The 14,955-nt window shown below is 40.0% G+C and overlaps 1 protein-coding gene across 1 annotated transcript in view; it reads right to left on the reverse strand.

The window, feature by feature from the left end:
- Nucleotides 1–1,647: 1,647 nt before the first annotated feature.
- LOC116506238 (polyserase-2-like) overlaps nucleotides 1,648–14,955 on the reverse strand; it is a 59,603-nt gene continuing 46,295 nt past the window's right edge. Inside the window, exons 13-17 of the mRNA XM_032213887.1 lie at nucleotides 7,141–7,249; nucleotides 6,540–6,681; nucleotides 4,679–4,814; nucleotides 3,538–3,804; nucleotides 1,648–2,175 (exon numbers count right to left, since the gene is read on the reverse strand). Of these exons, the coding sequence (XP_032069778.1) occupies nucleotides 2,023–2,175; nucleotides 3,538–3,804; nucleotides 4,679–4,814; nucleotides 6,540–6,681; nucleotides 7,141–7,249 (807 nt within the window). The 3' untranslated portion in view covers nucleotides 1,648–2,022. The remainder of the gene's footprint in view (nucleotides 2,176–3,537; nucleotides 3,805–4,678; nucleotides 4,815–6,539; nucleotides 6,682–7,140; nucleotides 7,250–14,955) is intronic.

Genomic DNA, 14,955 nt, shown 5'->3' on the forward strand with positions numbered 1-14,955 from the left:
TAAATCGTCCAAGGGGTTATATGTTTGATTCCCATCAGCCTCTGTTAAACTTCTTTTAAATGGCTTCTTTAAGTGTTGATTGAAGTCATCAAAAGCTTTTGATGAGCTGGGATCCTCCTAGATGTACATTCCCCTACATAAATGGCCTATTTCCAATATTACCCCATTCTCTACATATGGTTTTCTATGTGTAATTCTCCTTCCACTAATAGTGGATGCTCTGGAGAATGTATGAATTAAATGAGTGTGCGTTAGATGTATTACTATTACTCAGTGATGTATTAATGATTCATAGAACACACCATTGATACCTGGATTTCTTTTGTGGTTTCAATTCAAAATGAAATTGCTCTGGAGACAACTATGCACATTGCAAAGAAATATTGTCTAAGAACAGAAAAGTCCTACTTGCATAGTTGCTGTTATACTCTAACCTTAGAAGTTCTAACTGAATTTGTAATGTTTAATGCTATAATGTTTCTATTATGTTTATACAATAAATGGATATTAAAATGTATTCCCTACAGGTGATAAGCTTGGCTTATTAATGCTAATATTAAGATGAGAGTAGATCAGGTATTGTTGACCTGAGTTTCGAAGGGAAGAAGGAAAAAGCTCTGCAGTTCTACTCTCATTGTGAGATAATTGGATCTCTATTCTGTTCAGCTCTATTGAGGATTACCAACTTTGGAAAATGATAAAAATGGAAGCAGGTAAATTTACCACGCCCTTTATCAGTGCTAGGTGCTACTATTTGAAATGCTTCACAGAGAATCTTGGAAGCCAGTAGATACATTATGAAAGGTTCTAGTCAAGTCTGCTTTGAGGTTTGGCATTATTATTGTTTTAACTTGCAGAGCACATTCACATGATTTTGGTGATACAATCTGTCAGCTGAGAACACTTTCAGTCTACTTATTCAGGTCCAGCCCCTCACTAGATGAACCAAAATTGTTAACCCTTCCTCCACATCCTATTTGTGACTGGAGTGCAACTCCTATCCCGTTTATCATAAGCATTTGGTTGCCCCTGTACATATCCTGGAGGAAGTGTATACAGCTCTCTGTTTTAATTTCTCCCCAAATCCTTAACAAAAGTCAAGATCACTCCTTGACTTCTTTCTTCCGAGCAGTGCATGAAAAAAAAATTGAGCTTTTTGGCTTGGTGTCCTCTCACTTCCTCCACCGTATGTTTATCATATATGTCATGCCTTACAGATAAACTACTCTTGTAGTCAATCCCCTGCCTCATATCATATCAGACAAATGGTTGTCCAATCTTTGTTTGAAAAGATTGAATGATGAAGACTTCTAACTGCAGAAGACAAGTGGTTCCAATGCTTTCAAGTGCTCTCACATCGCCACTCATAAAAGTGGTGTACAGATCCATAAGAAGTCTCAAACAATAAAGGACTAATGTATGTTTATTTGGTAATTTTGCAATTCCAAGGTACCTCCAATTATAAGAGAAGTCCAATTATGTTATTATGCATTTAAAAGCCATTCCCAGCACAGAAATTCATTCTTCCAAATGCAGAAAAAGTCTGAAGTTTGCCAAAAGCAAACACTGGATACATAGCACAGATGAGCAACGATAACAAAAGAACCAATAACAAGATGGTTTGCAACAAGGATTTATTTTCTTCTGCTTTCTGGAAATAAGCTACCATTACATTTGTGATAAACATGGGAATAATTTTATCTAGCAGATTAAGAGAGAAAAATAAAGAGAAATAATTTCTAGAAACTTGTGCTTAGCTTTTATAAAGGAAAAGAAAACTTGGTTTAAAAAATTGCATTTAAATAGAAAACCTAAATACCCAAACTGATCAGTTACCCTCTAAATGAATTTACCTGAAATTGCTGTTACTTTTAGCTGGCAGGCTCAATGATTTTGTGTTGGCTAAGTATGGTGTGCCTAGTCAAATACATCTGGACGGAAAAGTCTGGAAAAGATTGTCTTAAAGGAGTTATAATGAATGAATATAATAGAAAAGACTGTCAATGTCAAATGATAATTCTATTAATTGCGTTTTATAACACTATGTATCCAATGAGAATATTCCTTTGTCAGAAGGGTGTAGACACCAGGATACTGAGACTTTCCACATCCTCTACCAAAGGAAACGATGCCTCTTTGTACCCCATTGCAAATCAAAGGACCACCAGAATCACCCTGCGCAAGGGAGAAAAAAGGGTGGGTGGGGTGAAGAGAAATTTTGCATTATTTGCAGTAGTCGTATTTAATTTATTTATTCACTAAATCTCTATGCTGCCCATAGGACAGATACAGTGTTTCCAATTTCCCAATTTTGGCTGGCTGGGAGGCCTTTCTGCAAGTGCCCCATTCAGGTGACTGGAGAAAGGGGGCCAGAGGATGCTTTCTCAGTAGGCGTCCCTTCACTCTAGTATACTTTGACCCTCCAAGCCCAGAAGTAGAGAAATATGCCCATCCTGGTCACAGAATCAACCTTCTGCCCTGAAGCATGTAAAAAAGTGGCAGGACTTTTATTGCCTGATTTTGGCTTCCATATTGAGTTTTTTTTTCACACTCTGCAACCCCCCCCCCCCAAAAAAAAAAGACTGAGTGTCTCTCTCTGTTCTTTACCCCTCTCAATGAAGCCTATCTTGCAGAGTTAATGGGGTGGGAAAAGATGGGAAAAGGGAATCCTTGATGGAAATCCACAGAATAGACAAGTAAACCTAAATCTAAAATGGCACTGTTTAGAAAATAGCTTTATTTCTTGACCGTACATATATACTGGTCCTTATTTCACGATTCCAGAACATGAATTTAAGCCAAAATATATATTTTTCCCAACACCTTTGAAGGAGAAGTGGTGGGGAGAGGAAATAGGTGCGAGTGTTTCTGTGTGCATGTATCTGTCTGTGTGTTTGTGCTTTAGCTCACTCCCATCACTGCTTTCTTGATGAGTAAATGACCAAATACTTTTAGTTTCCTAAAGATACAATCTATTCTGCAAGTGTGAATTCTGAATAGGTGAAGAATGTAGCCACATTTAGGCAGACAAGGTGTTAGCTACACTTCAGGCTAGTGTTCTGAAAAATTCTCATTCTCTGTGCCCCCTCCCCTCAAGTGCTCCATCGATAAGTACAGGTAGTCCTTGACAGTTCATTTAGTTCATTCAAAGTTGCAAAGTTCACTTAACAACTGTGGGAAGAACGTTTGTAAACTGAAGTAAAATTCACTTAATAACTGTCTCACTTGGCAACAGAATTTTTTTCTTCTGTTGGTTCCCAAACCGGAAGAAGACTGCCTGTCCTTTTTAAAAAAGATTCATCACATATCATAATGCTGCCAATTTAGAGGGATATATAATTCCAGATTTTTTTTTGCAATTGACTTTATGATGGGAAGATTTTATTAATTTTACAGTTGTTATATTGGTAGTGTAGAACTTCAATTTCTTAGAACACTAGAAGTGTGCAAGTAGGATTACTCATTCGTTCAAATTCTGCTTTTGGTATATTATTTTTGAATTTCAAACATTCAGAGCAGGTAGATAGATATACTCACATCACATGCATCCTTGCCTCCGCTCTCATCACCAGCACAGACCATATTCATTGTCACTCTTTGATTGTAATTATAGTGGTTTTGATCATTGCAGATGGTTCTTGCAATGACAGTGACATTAACTTCACGGAGGACATCTGATTCGCTTTCAATTTCAGTACGCCCCCAACCAGCTACCAGACACTGTGTTCCTTCCTCAACGTCACCATACTCCTGAGGAAGCTTGACGAGGGTAACATTCCTGTTAAGTTTTGCTTTTTCTTTAAGCTTAAATGAGACAATAGGGAAGACAAAAAAGATTAACCCTTACATTAACAGTCAATATGGTGTGCAATGTATCATATTGTAGACTTGCACCTTGGAGAGTCATCCTATCTCAGCCAGACCTACATTACAATATTGTGTAGATGCAATGGGTCTGAGAAGCAACATTTATACCATCTGAGCCCCTTGCAATAAAAACAAACTATAATAGTAACAAGATTAATACTTTGAACTTCTTCAATATGGGCAATTTCACACCTGCTATTCATTTATATAGAAATAAGAATTCCTCCCTCCTGCTCTGCATCTCTGAAATGAAAGGGAAAAGCATTTTTTTCCAACACATAAGTGTGAGAATATTCTTTATTCCACTGCTGCCATCATCAGTGGTGGTTCCTATGCCAATGAAATGGTCCTCAACTGTTAGGCTCCTCTTATGGGCTGCTTGTCATCCGTTTGAGGTAGGCCAAATCAACAACATGAGTCAATAATTGTTTCTTTTATTCTCCCTCCATTCTCAAGGCTAGAGCTAAATCTCTTGTATACTTCTTTCTGCAAGGGAATGTAAATTAATTGAAACTAATGAAACTAATTGTATAGCCCAACTCCTGCTCTGCCTCCGAAGTTAGAAGAAATAATCTTAGAAATAAGCAAAGCAAAACCGTAGTTGCAAAGCTATAATGAAAAATTCCCCACTGGCCCCACCACCATGGTAGCTAGCAGCAGGGTAGCTGAATTGCCCCCCCATAATAAAGGCTTCAGTTCCAGTCCCAAATGTGGTTGTAAATTATGGACTCCTTGTATCCATAAAGAAAAGAGAAACCATTCTTGCTGTCCTTCACATGTTTATTATTTATTTATATCCTTTAGAATATACCTGAAGAAGCATAATGTCATTCCCCTTTCTGAAATTCTTATATTTCGGGTGAGGAATGTTCTTTTTAACTTTGAAAACTTGTTTTGTGTCATCTTCTTCTGAATGAATTCCAAGAATAACTTTAGTGTCCTTTGTTCTAAAAAACAAAGAGGGTAAATAAGAATTGAGTAAAGTTCATTTGTAGCAAGGATAATACATTATAATCTCAGCTAAAAGATATCAAGTTTTATCATTTGGCAGTTCAATCTTCCGTGTTTCTTCCGAAGTAAATTCTACTGTATTTAACATTGTTTATATCCTGGCACATAAATTTAAAATTTGGAGACAGCAGGCTTTATTTCAATTTTCATTGGAGTATTATTTCAACAGTGAAGTAAATATATATTTTGATAGAAGATGCAAAATACTTTCAATGGCCTATTTCTGGCTATGTTCAAAAATAAATTACAATACATGAATATTCACACCTATATATGGATATTCGGGAGGTAGAAAATCAAAGGGAGGTCAAATTATTTGCAATTTTCAGAAAAACAAGAACACCAATAATGTGCAGGGAGGCTTGTGCTATTAATGTCATGCTTTGCTCGACATGGAATAGAAACAATTGGAAGAGGGCTTTTAAATTCTCTAATATCATCTATGAAAGTTGATTCCAATCTCTGGCTCGTAAATATGCCAGCACAATCTTGTCTGCTATTTTATCAAGGTTTTTGGTTTATCCCAGTTTCTCCCTACTGTGGTTTCTGTGTGTGTGTTTCTCTCTCTCTCTCTCTCTCTCTGTGTGTGTGTGTGTGTGTGTGTGTGTGTGTGTGTGTGTTTGTGTGGTCAGAATTATTCTTATTGGGTTTTATGATTATGGATTTAGAAAAGAAGTATGAGAAACCAATTTTGCATATGGTAACTGTGGCGAGATTATTGCATGCAAGAGGTTGGGAAAGTAATGAAATATTTACAAAGGAAGTTAGGACTATAATATTAACTGTACTTGAAAAAATAGCAAAGTCTTTCCAATCTGGATACAGGGAAAGAAAGAAATTTTTTTTTGAAAAGCTGGTAACCTTACATAGAGAAGAAAGAAGAGAAGATTAAATTGATGATTTTGTCATTTGGGAACTAAAAAAGGACAACGAGAATGGTGAAAATAATAAAGTGATAATTACTTGATAGAAAGAATGTGTATTTTCTTCCTTTTCTGTTTTTCCCCCTTTTCCTATTTTCAATCTATTTTTGTATGTATTCACTGTATTGAAAAAATCCTAGTAATATATAGGTACACACACATACACAGAGATTGGATTTCTTTGATTCATTGTCACCCCTAGAATTTATGCCAAGAAGCTGTGATAGTGAACAACTTACCTAAAAGACGATACCCAGCTGATAATTTTCCTTGGGTTGAAACCTTAGGTTTTGCTCATCCCTAAATTGTGGGACTATGTTATGCTTGAATGAAATATATATAACAAGCTTTTATATATATAACAAGATATATGTGTGTATATATATATATATTTATTTTTATTTATTTATTTATCAGCACAAATAAAACATATATATATATATATATATATATATATGTATGTATGTATGTATGTATGTATGTATGTATGTATGTATTGTGTGCATGTGTGCTTGTTTGTTTGTGTGTATGTATATGTGTGTATGTATATATGTGTACAAACACACACACACACACACACACACATACACACACACACACACACACACACACACACACACACACACACACATATATATATATATATATATATATATATATATATATATATATATATATATATAAAAACAAGATTTTAAAAAGAAATAAATAAAAACCTAGCAAAACTTCCAAACTTACATTTTGCAGTGAGCTGCTGTTAATACCCAGTTTGGTGTGATCAGGGTCCCCCCACAAAGGCCCTTTGAGCGTGTGATCTTGGCCATAAAAGGTCTTGAATGTGGAACTGATATTTCTCCTCCATAGATCTGGGCACAGTGATCTAAATAGAATGAAGAAGGCAAGCTAATCATGAGTCATAAAATACAACTTTAAGTTAATCCATTAGCTAAAGAGGAAAAAGGAGCCAACACAACATGTAAATGTTTCATCATACAAAGTGCTCACAGTTTGTGTTATGGTGACTTATCACCAACCGATCAAAGCAATCTTTTTCTTTTTTGCACCTATTAACACATTTCACCCCTTTAGATTGCTTTTTCTAGTATCTCTAATAAAACTACCCTCTTAACAACTGTAGCTTTGAATCTCCCCTGTGGGTCTTCCACTGTCAGTATCAGTTCATCCTGAAGGAGACCTGAGCTATTACCTCTTCAGCACGGTCCAAATTAAGGAGAAATCTATACATTTGAAATAAACTGTAGCTTATCTTCTTACCTTTTCCTTGATTGTCCTGAAGTGACATTATCAGAATTGAAAAGAAGTATAATTTAGCACTTACCTCCTGGAATACCGAGGAGAAAAATCACAACAGTGAACCACATGCCCATTGGAAGAACCATCTTTGCTTTTTTGTCTTTCTCCACATCAAAGGACAGACTGTATATATACTGAGGATGGTAAGGAAGTGGTTATTTTGTCATATGTAACTAAAATGGTTAATGAGGTGGAAAACAAAAGATATGAGAGAATACTTAAATTTTCATGTCTGCATTTAACTGTGCATGAGAGAGATGTGTGGTTTTGGTTGCTGAGTAAAAATTGTAGGACGAGGCTATTGAACCAAGTAAAACATCATATATAGCTGATAATTTCCTCTTTATTCTGAGAAAAGGTTGCATTAATAAAAGAAATATGAGTTTCTCAGTCTATATACATGCAGATAAAATATTTGATGGGTGGCTGCTCCTCCAGTTACAATGAAGAGGTTCTCTAGAGAACTCTTATTAATTCGGCGAGTGATGATTCTGCATGGAGAATTTTGATGAAACAAAAGTCATTCTAAATATATTACTGAGACCTGGCTGGGCCCAGAGGGAGGAGTCCCCCTCACTGAAATGTGCCCAGAAGATTTTCAGGTGCTTTATCAGCCGCGACCCCAGGGAAGGAGTGGGGGAGTGGCTGTCATCGTCCGAGGGTCTTTAGTTCCTCGTAGGATCCCTGCTCCAGAGTTTGTTGGGTGTGAGTCCCTGTTGATGAAGCTGGACATTGGTGGTCAAGTAGGTCTGTTGCTAACGTACCTACCTCCCAACAGTGTTGCAACAGCCCTCCCCTCGCTCCTCGAGTCAGTAGCCGAGTTGGCGGTGGAGTTCCCCAGGCTTATGGTTCTGGGGGATTTCAACCTGCCTACACTTGGTGAACGCTCTGATGGGGCGCAGGAGTTCATGGCTTCCATGACAGCCATGGACTTGACCCAAGTAATTCGAGGTTCAACTCATTCAGCGGGTCACACACTTGACCTTGTATTTCTTTTGGAGCAGTGGAGATGTGATCTAGAGCTGAAGGGCATTAAAACCTTGCCCTTGTCATGGTCAGATCACTTCCTGCTGAGGCTTGACTTTTGGAAGCCAATCCCCCACTGTAGGGAGGAGGAACCGATTAGGTGGTTCCGCCCCAGGCGCCTGATGGACCCAATGGGGTTTCAGACGGCACTTGGACAAATACCTGGCACTATCATCCACAATCCGGTGGAGTCCTTAGTCGCTGCTTGGAATACAGTGGTGGCGGGGGCTCTAAACCGGATTGCGCCTTTGCGACCTCTCTGAGGCGGCGGATCCAGGAGGGCTCCTTGGTTCACCGAGGAACTCCGGGAGATGAAGCACCAAAAGAGACACCTAGAGCGCCACTGGAGGGCCAGTAAATCTGAGTCAGACCGAGCACTGATGAGAGCTTTTATTAGAGCCTATGTCGTGGCAATACGGGCGGCGAAATGTTGGCATTTTGCCGCCTTATTGCATCCGCCGAATCGCGCCCAGCCGCCTTGTTTAGAATAACCCGCTCCCTCTTGAAAGGGAGGGATGTGGGTGATCCTCTACAGGGTAGAGCTGAGGAATTTGTTCAGTATTTGACGGATAAAGTCGCTCGGATTCAGACAGAGCTGGACTCCAATTGCACGATACCAGCCGAGGTACCGGGGGAGGGTCTTGAGCATGCTTTTTGGATTGAGTTTCAACAGGCTTCTCCTGATGAAGTGGACAAGGCCATGGGAGCGGTGAGTGCCTCCACTTGTATACTGGACCCGTGTCCCTCCTGGCTGGTCTTGACCAGCAGGGAGGTGACACGCAGCTGGATCCAGACGATTGTGAACACCTCTCTCCAGGAGGGAATCTTCCCACCCCTCCTAAAGGATGCGGTGGTGAGACCCCTCCTGAAGAAACCGTCTCTGGACCCAGCCATTTTGAGCAACTATCGTCCAGTCTCCAACCTTCCCTTTGTAGGGAAGGTTGTTGAGAAAGTGGTGGCCTGCAACTCCTATGGTCCTTGGATGAAGCCGATTATCTAGACTCTTTTCAGTCGGGTTTCAGGCCTGGTTACAGCACAGAAACTGCTTTGGTCGCACTGATCGATGATCTCTGGCGGGCCAGGGATAGGAGTCACCCCCCCTATCCTTGTGCTTCTTGACCTCTCAGCGGCCTTCGATACCATCGACCATGGTATCCTTCTGCGATGGTTGCGAGAGGTGGGGGTGGGAGGCACCATTTTGTGGTGGTTCTCCTCCTACCTCTCGGACAGGTCGCAGTCGGTGTTGGTCGGAGGGCAGAGATCGACCCCAAGGCCCCTCAAGTATGGGGTGCCACAGGTTTCGGTCCTGTCCCACCTCCTATTTAACATCTACATGAAGCCGCTGGGTGAGATCATATGCCGGCATGGGATTAAGTATCACCAATATGCAGATGATACGCAGCTGTATCTGTCTGCCCCGTGCCAACTCAGCGAAGCCGTAGAAGTGATGTGCCAGTGCCTGGAGGCTGTTAGAGTCTGGATGGGAGCAAACAAGTTGGCACTCAATCCAGACAAGACCGAGTGGCTTCTGATGTTCCCACCCAAAGATTGTCTAACTGTTCCATCTCTCAGGCTGGGGGGCGAAATTATATGCCCCTCAGAGAGGGTTCGCAATTTGGGAGTCCTCCTGGACCCACAGCTGACTCTAGAACACCATTTGTCGGCTGTGACCAGGGGGACCTTTGCTCAGGTCCGCCTGGTGCACCAATTGCAATCCTACCTGGATCGGGAGGCTCTTCAGACAGTCACTCACACCCTTGTGACCTCAAGACTGGATTATTGTAATGTGCTCTACATGGGGCTGCCCTTGAAGAGTGTTCGAAGACTCCAATTAGTCCAGAATGCAGCCGCGCGAGCGATTGTGGGTGCACCAAGGTACACCCACGTTACACCTATCCTCCGCGAGCTGCACTGGCTACCTATTAGTCTCCGAATCCGCTTCAAGGTTCTGGTCACTACCTATAAAGCCCTACATGGCATCGGACCTGGGTACCTGAGAGACCGCCTCCTGCCGATTACCTCTCTCAGACCAATTAGATCGCACAGGTTAGGTCTCCTCCGGATTCCATCTGCCAGCCAATGTCGGCTGGCGACTCCCCGGGGGAGAGCCTTCTCTGTTGCAGCTCCGGCCCTTTGGAACGAGCTCCCTGTTGAGATCCAGACCCTTACTACCCTCCCGGCCTTCCGCAAAGCCACCAAGTCCTGGCTGTTCCAGCAGGCTGGGGGGAGCTGAGAAGCATCTACCTCCACGGAAATTGTGAATGTTGGCTTTGTTTTTAATATGTTGTCTCGTTCCCTCCTTTCCCTTGTCTTTTGTGAACCGCCCGGAGTCCTCCGGGAGTGGGCAGCATACAAGACAAATAAATAAATAAATAAATAAATAAATAAATAAATAAATAAATAAATAAATAAATAAATAAATAAAACTTGTTTTATGTGTCTTTCTCTCCCATCATTTCCATTAACAAAGACAACTCCGGTTTTTGTTTTGAAATGCTTCAGTTTCAAAATGATAGCCTGATTGTTATAGGGTGCCTATCTTAAGCTCTAGTATTGCTGCCATCCATGGAATTGGTGTGTTTTTGGAAGGATTTTTCATTACTCCTCTGCCGCCTGGCACCTTTGCTCTTCTTAAGCATTTCATATCCATTAGAAAATCAGGCATTATAGCATCTTTATAGTCTCCTCTCTATATCCTCCTAGAAAAAGTTAGTGTCTTGTTATATTCATGAAATTTCTATGCTGTCGATACATTATATAATGTAGTTCAGAAGGGCTTCAATAAAGCAAGCAGTGCTATACCCCCACGTCTGTTATCAATTTAGAGCACATACATAGGAATGCTTGTAACCATTGAGAAAGTTTTATGCTGGTCATTTGAAGATCAGATTTGCCATCTTGGCCACAATGGATCATGCTGCTGCTGCATCTATTTATCTGGCTAGCTTAAGGTTGTTGTCCCCCCCCCAAAAAAAAGTCTCCTTTAAAATGCCTTCCCATGCAATTAGTGCCTCCATTTGCAGAGAAGGCATTATGCTAGTTTCACTGGGTGGCCAGCTGAATGCAAATGGGTGAATTTGTTTCAGAGATGATGGCATCTTCCTTCTCTACCTTATGAATATAATGTGGCAAGCTCCTTCTAAGCATCCTAGTCCATTGCCATCATGTTCAATAAAATAGGATGGAGACACTCTAGCTAATTTGTTTAATTTGGTTATCCGTGGGTCCAGGGGCATCTGCAGACGCGGTTTAAAAAGGCAAGATGGTGGCCGTGGGTGCACAGCTGAAGCTCCACATGTTTTTATGTATGTCATGCTACAAGGCACATACAAAAGAGGAGGGGTTTTGATCAATGAGACACAATAATCATCTTTTCTTGAAGCCCTCCTCTAATGTGGATCCCCCAGTGGCTATAGCCATTTCTCTTTCCATATTTCCAAACAGAGTGAGCTCCCGTTACCTGTCCCAGCTTCTGGGAGTTCAACCTAGCAGTTCGAAAGCATGTAAAAATGCAAGTCAAGAAATAGGAACCACCTTTGGTGGAAGGTAACAGCGTTCCGTGTGCCTTTGGTGTTTAGTCATGCCGGCCAAATGACCACGGAGATGTCTTTGGACAGAGCTGACTCTTTGGCTTTGAAAGGGAGATCTGCACCACCCCCTAGAGTCAAGAACAACTAGCACATATGTGCATGCGGGAACCTTTTGCCTTTCCTTTTTACCAGTTGAAATAGCATCTTAGTCTGCTGGCCATATGATAGTTAAAAAATGAGAACTAGTTTCTCGTGGCAGAATGTTGGAACAAAGATGTCAGCCAATAAAAAGATCAAGATGTACAGAGCAATGTGTTAAACCAGCAGAGGGATGAAAGTAGCAGCTGAATGAAACTGTGCTGGGTATAAAGAGGAAATTGCACCTTTAAGTCAAGAAAGAGCCATCAGCTATTTCAGTGGCTTCTTCCTAGTATTGAGTCAAATGCTTGTCTAGTAATGCTTAAGGCCAATATGAGTTTAGAGCCTAGTTAAAATTTGCTAAGGACTAGAAAATTCTTATACCATTTGTTATAAATTGTTATAAATCACCGGTGAAGAAATTACCTCAGAGCAACACCAATTTAATGCCACATATTGTTCTGCCCACAAGAGGGCTCAATATCTTGTATATTCAATCACGTTCCTGGATTACATTGTTCCGTTATCCCTTTCTAGTTAGATGGGATATTTTAGCATCTTTCAAATAAACTGGGTTTCCAAAGAGTTTGTGAGATTACACAAGTTATACTCTATCCAAGTTTACCTGCCTTATTTCCAACATGTTGCAGAAGATACCATAAACGTACTTTTTTTTAGAAAGAAGGTTGCAGTCTACAACCTATTAGTCATTTGTGAAAAAATGTCCTTGTGCTGAAGGCCAAACTTTTGCCTTGTTAGTGTAAAAAATATCAGGCATTCTGGTGATGTAAAGGTAGGGAGGTGAGAAAGACCTGGGAGACCAAGCAAAGAGACACTGCAGAGAGAATGGTCAGGTAAGAGTCAGAAAAACCCACAGTTACATGATAGGCAGAGCAAGAGACTCAGGAGAGACCCTGCCTAGTTTCTTGGGCTGTAAAGGAGATGGGGGAAAATTGAACTTTTAGATTTGCATGATTCTGTTAATTTAGCCTTATAAAAATGGAATTATTTTATCTGGTTGTGATACCTACTTGGTTTACTTGGTGAAGATGACAGATAATAAAACTGAATGAAAGGAATGCTTAGCATTTGCAAACTACTTCCTTCCCCTCCCCTCCCTTCTTCTCTTCTCTTCTTTTCTCCCTCCCTCCCTCCTTTCCTTCTCCTTTCTTTCTTTCTTTCTTTCTTTCTTTTTTCTTTCTCTCTCTCTCTCTCTCTCTCTTTCTTTCTTTCTTTCTTTCTTTCTTTCTTTCTTTCTATTTCTTTTCCAGTTCAAGGCTACTCTTAAACCCAAATTCTTAATTCACCTTCTATGTAGTACCAAAATAAGCTGGGATCTAACTTTGTACACTCTTTTGTACATGGTGCTGTTCAGAATGGCCAACCATCAGAGACCTCTAGGTATTGTAATCTGGATACGTCTGGAGGCATTAGGTTGAACAATGCTGGTACAAATGATCAAAATATTATTTTAACTTCTTAAATGTTATTCTTATTAGGTTATGCCTTGGAAATGAAAAAAATAATTATAAATTCATAAAGAAGGATTGACTATTAAAAGTTCCACAAAACAATGTTGTCTTCACCAGTCATTTCAAAGTTAATCGAGGTAAGAGTCCTTGGTTGGGAAATGCTGTAGAAAAGGAAAACATTCTCCAACTTCACTTATCTAGAACAGAGGACATGGGACTGGCCTCACATTGCAAATCCTGGGGAAAAAAAGATCTGTCATCTCAAGTGTCTTGATAGATAGATAGAAACCAGCATCTTGAATCAAGCCTGAGAAAAAACTGAGATATCTATCAGATCCCAGCATAGAATATTCTTTCATAGTATATTGTATTCTTTCAAATACATTGGCAGGGTTCAAACATTACACTACACTACACCCCTCACTCCCACCCCCTCTCTATTCATTCTTATTTGAAACATGGCTTCAGAGGAAGTGGTTCAGATATGGAATTGAATGAAAAAGAAATAAATTCTTTTTTGTTTCAGTTTATGAGCAGGAATATCTGGAAGGCTTTGTTGGAAGAAATGTCCTTCTGGGTTCAGCTCCAAGTTGGAAAAAGACACTGGAGACATGGAGTCTGCTTGGAAAGATGGTTTAATGGTGGACATGCTTCCATGTTGGGTGAAGTAGAAGAAAGAGGGAAAGAAGGGGTGAAAGTTCCTGGTTTTAATGCCCCATAAAGAAAAGTGGGGGCTATTAAGAGTGAGTCTGTTTTCTGCCTAAAAACATGTCTTTCCATTTCTGATCCAGAGAAATATAATATTCTGCCTCTTCAATATTTCCTAGGATATTTCATTTTTCTTGGAGGGGAGTGGGCTTTAACTTCCTACAGCTTCATTATTTCAAACTGCTCTTGCTATGTAGAGTGTTAGGTGTGTGTCTCATAAGCCGCTGTTTCCAAACACAAGAGTAGTGTAAATCATCCAAGGGATTATCTGTTTGATTCCCATCAGCCTCTGTTAAACTTCTTTTAAATGGCTTCTTTAAGTGTTGATTGAAGTCATCAAAAGCTTTTGATGAGCTGGGATCCTCCTGGATGTACATTCCCCTACATAAACGGCCTATTTCCAATATCACCCCATTTTCTACATATGGTTTTGTAGGTGTAATTCTCCTTCCACTAATAGTGGATGCTCTGGAGAATTTATGAATTAAATGACAGTGCGTTAGAGGGATTACTGTTATTCAGTGATATCATAATGATTCATAGAATACAGTGTTGACACCTGGGTTTCCTTTGTGATTTCAATTCAAAATGAAATGGCTCTGAAGACGACTTTGCACACTGCAAAGAAATATTGTCTAAGAACAGAAACGTCCTATTTGCACAGTTGCTGTTATAATGTAACCTTAGAAGTTCTAACTGAATTTATAATGTTTAATGCTATATGTTTCTATTATGTTTATACAATAAATGGATATTAAAATGTATTCCCTACTGGTGATAAGCTTGGCTTATTAATGCTAATGTTAAGATGAGGGTAGATCAGGTATGGTTGACCTGAATTTCAAAGGAAAGAAGGAAAAAGCTCTGCAGTTCTACTCTCATTGTAAGATAGCAATAGCAATAGCAGTTCGACTTATATACCGCTTCATAGGTCTTTCAGCCCTCTCTAAGCGGTTTACAGAGTGA

The sequence above is a fragment of the Thamnophis elegans genome, chromosome 3, assembly GCF_009769535.1.
Source record: "Thamnophis elegans isolate rThaEle1 chromosome 3, rThaEle1.pri, whole genome shotgun sequence".
In the NCBI taxonomy this organism is placed as follows: Eukaryota; Metazoa; Chordata; class Lepidosauria; order Squamata; family Colubridae; genus Thamnophis; species Thamnophis elegans.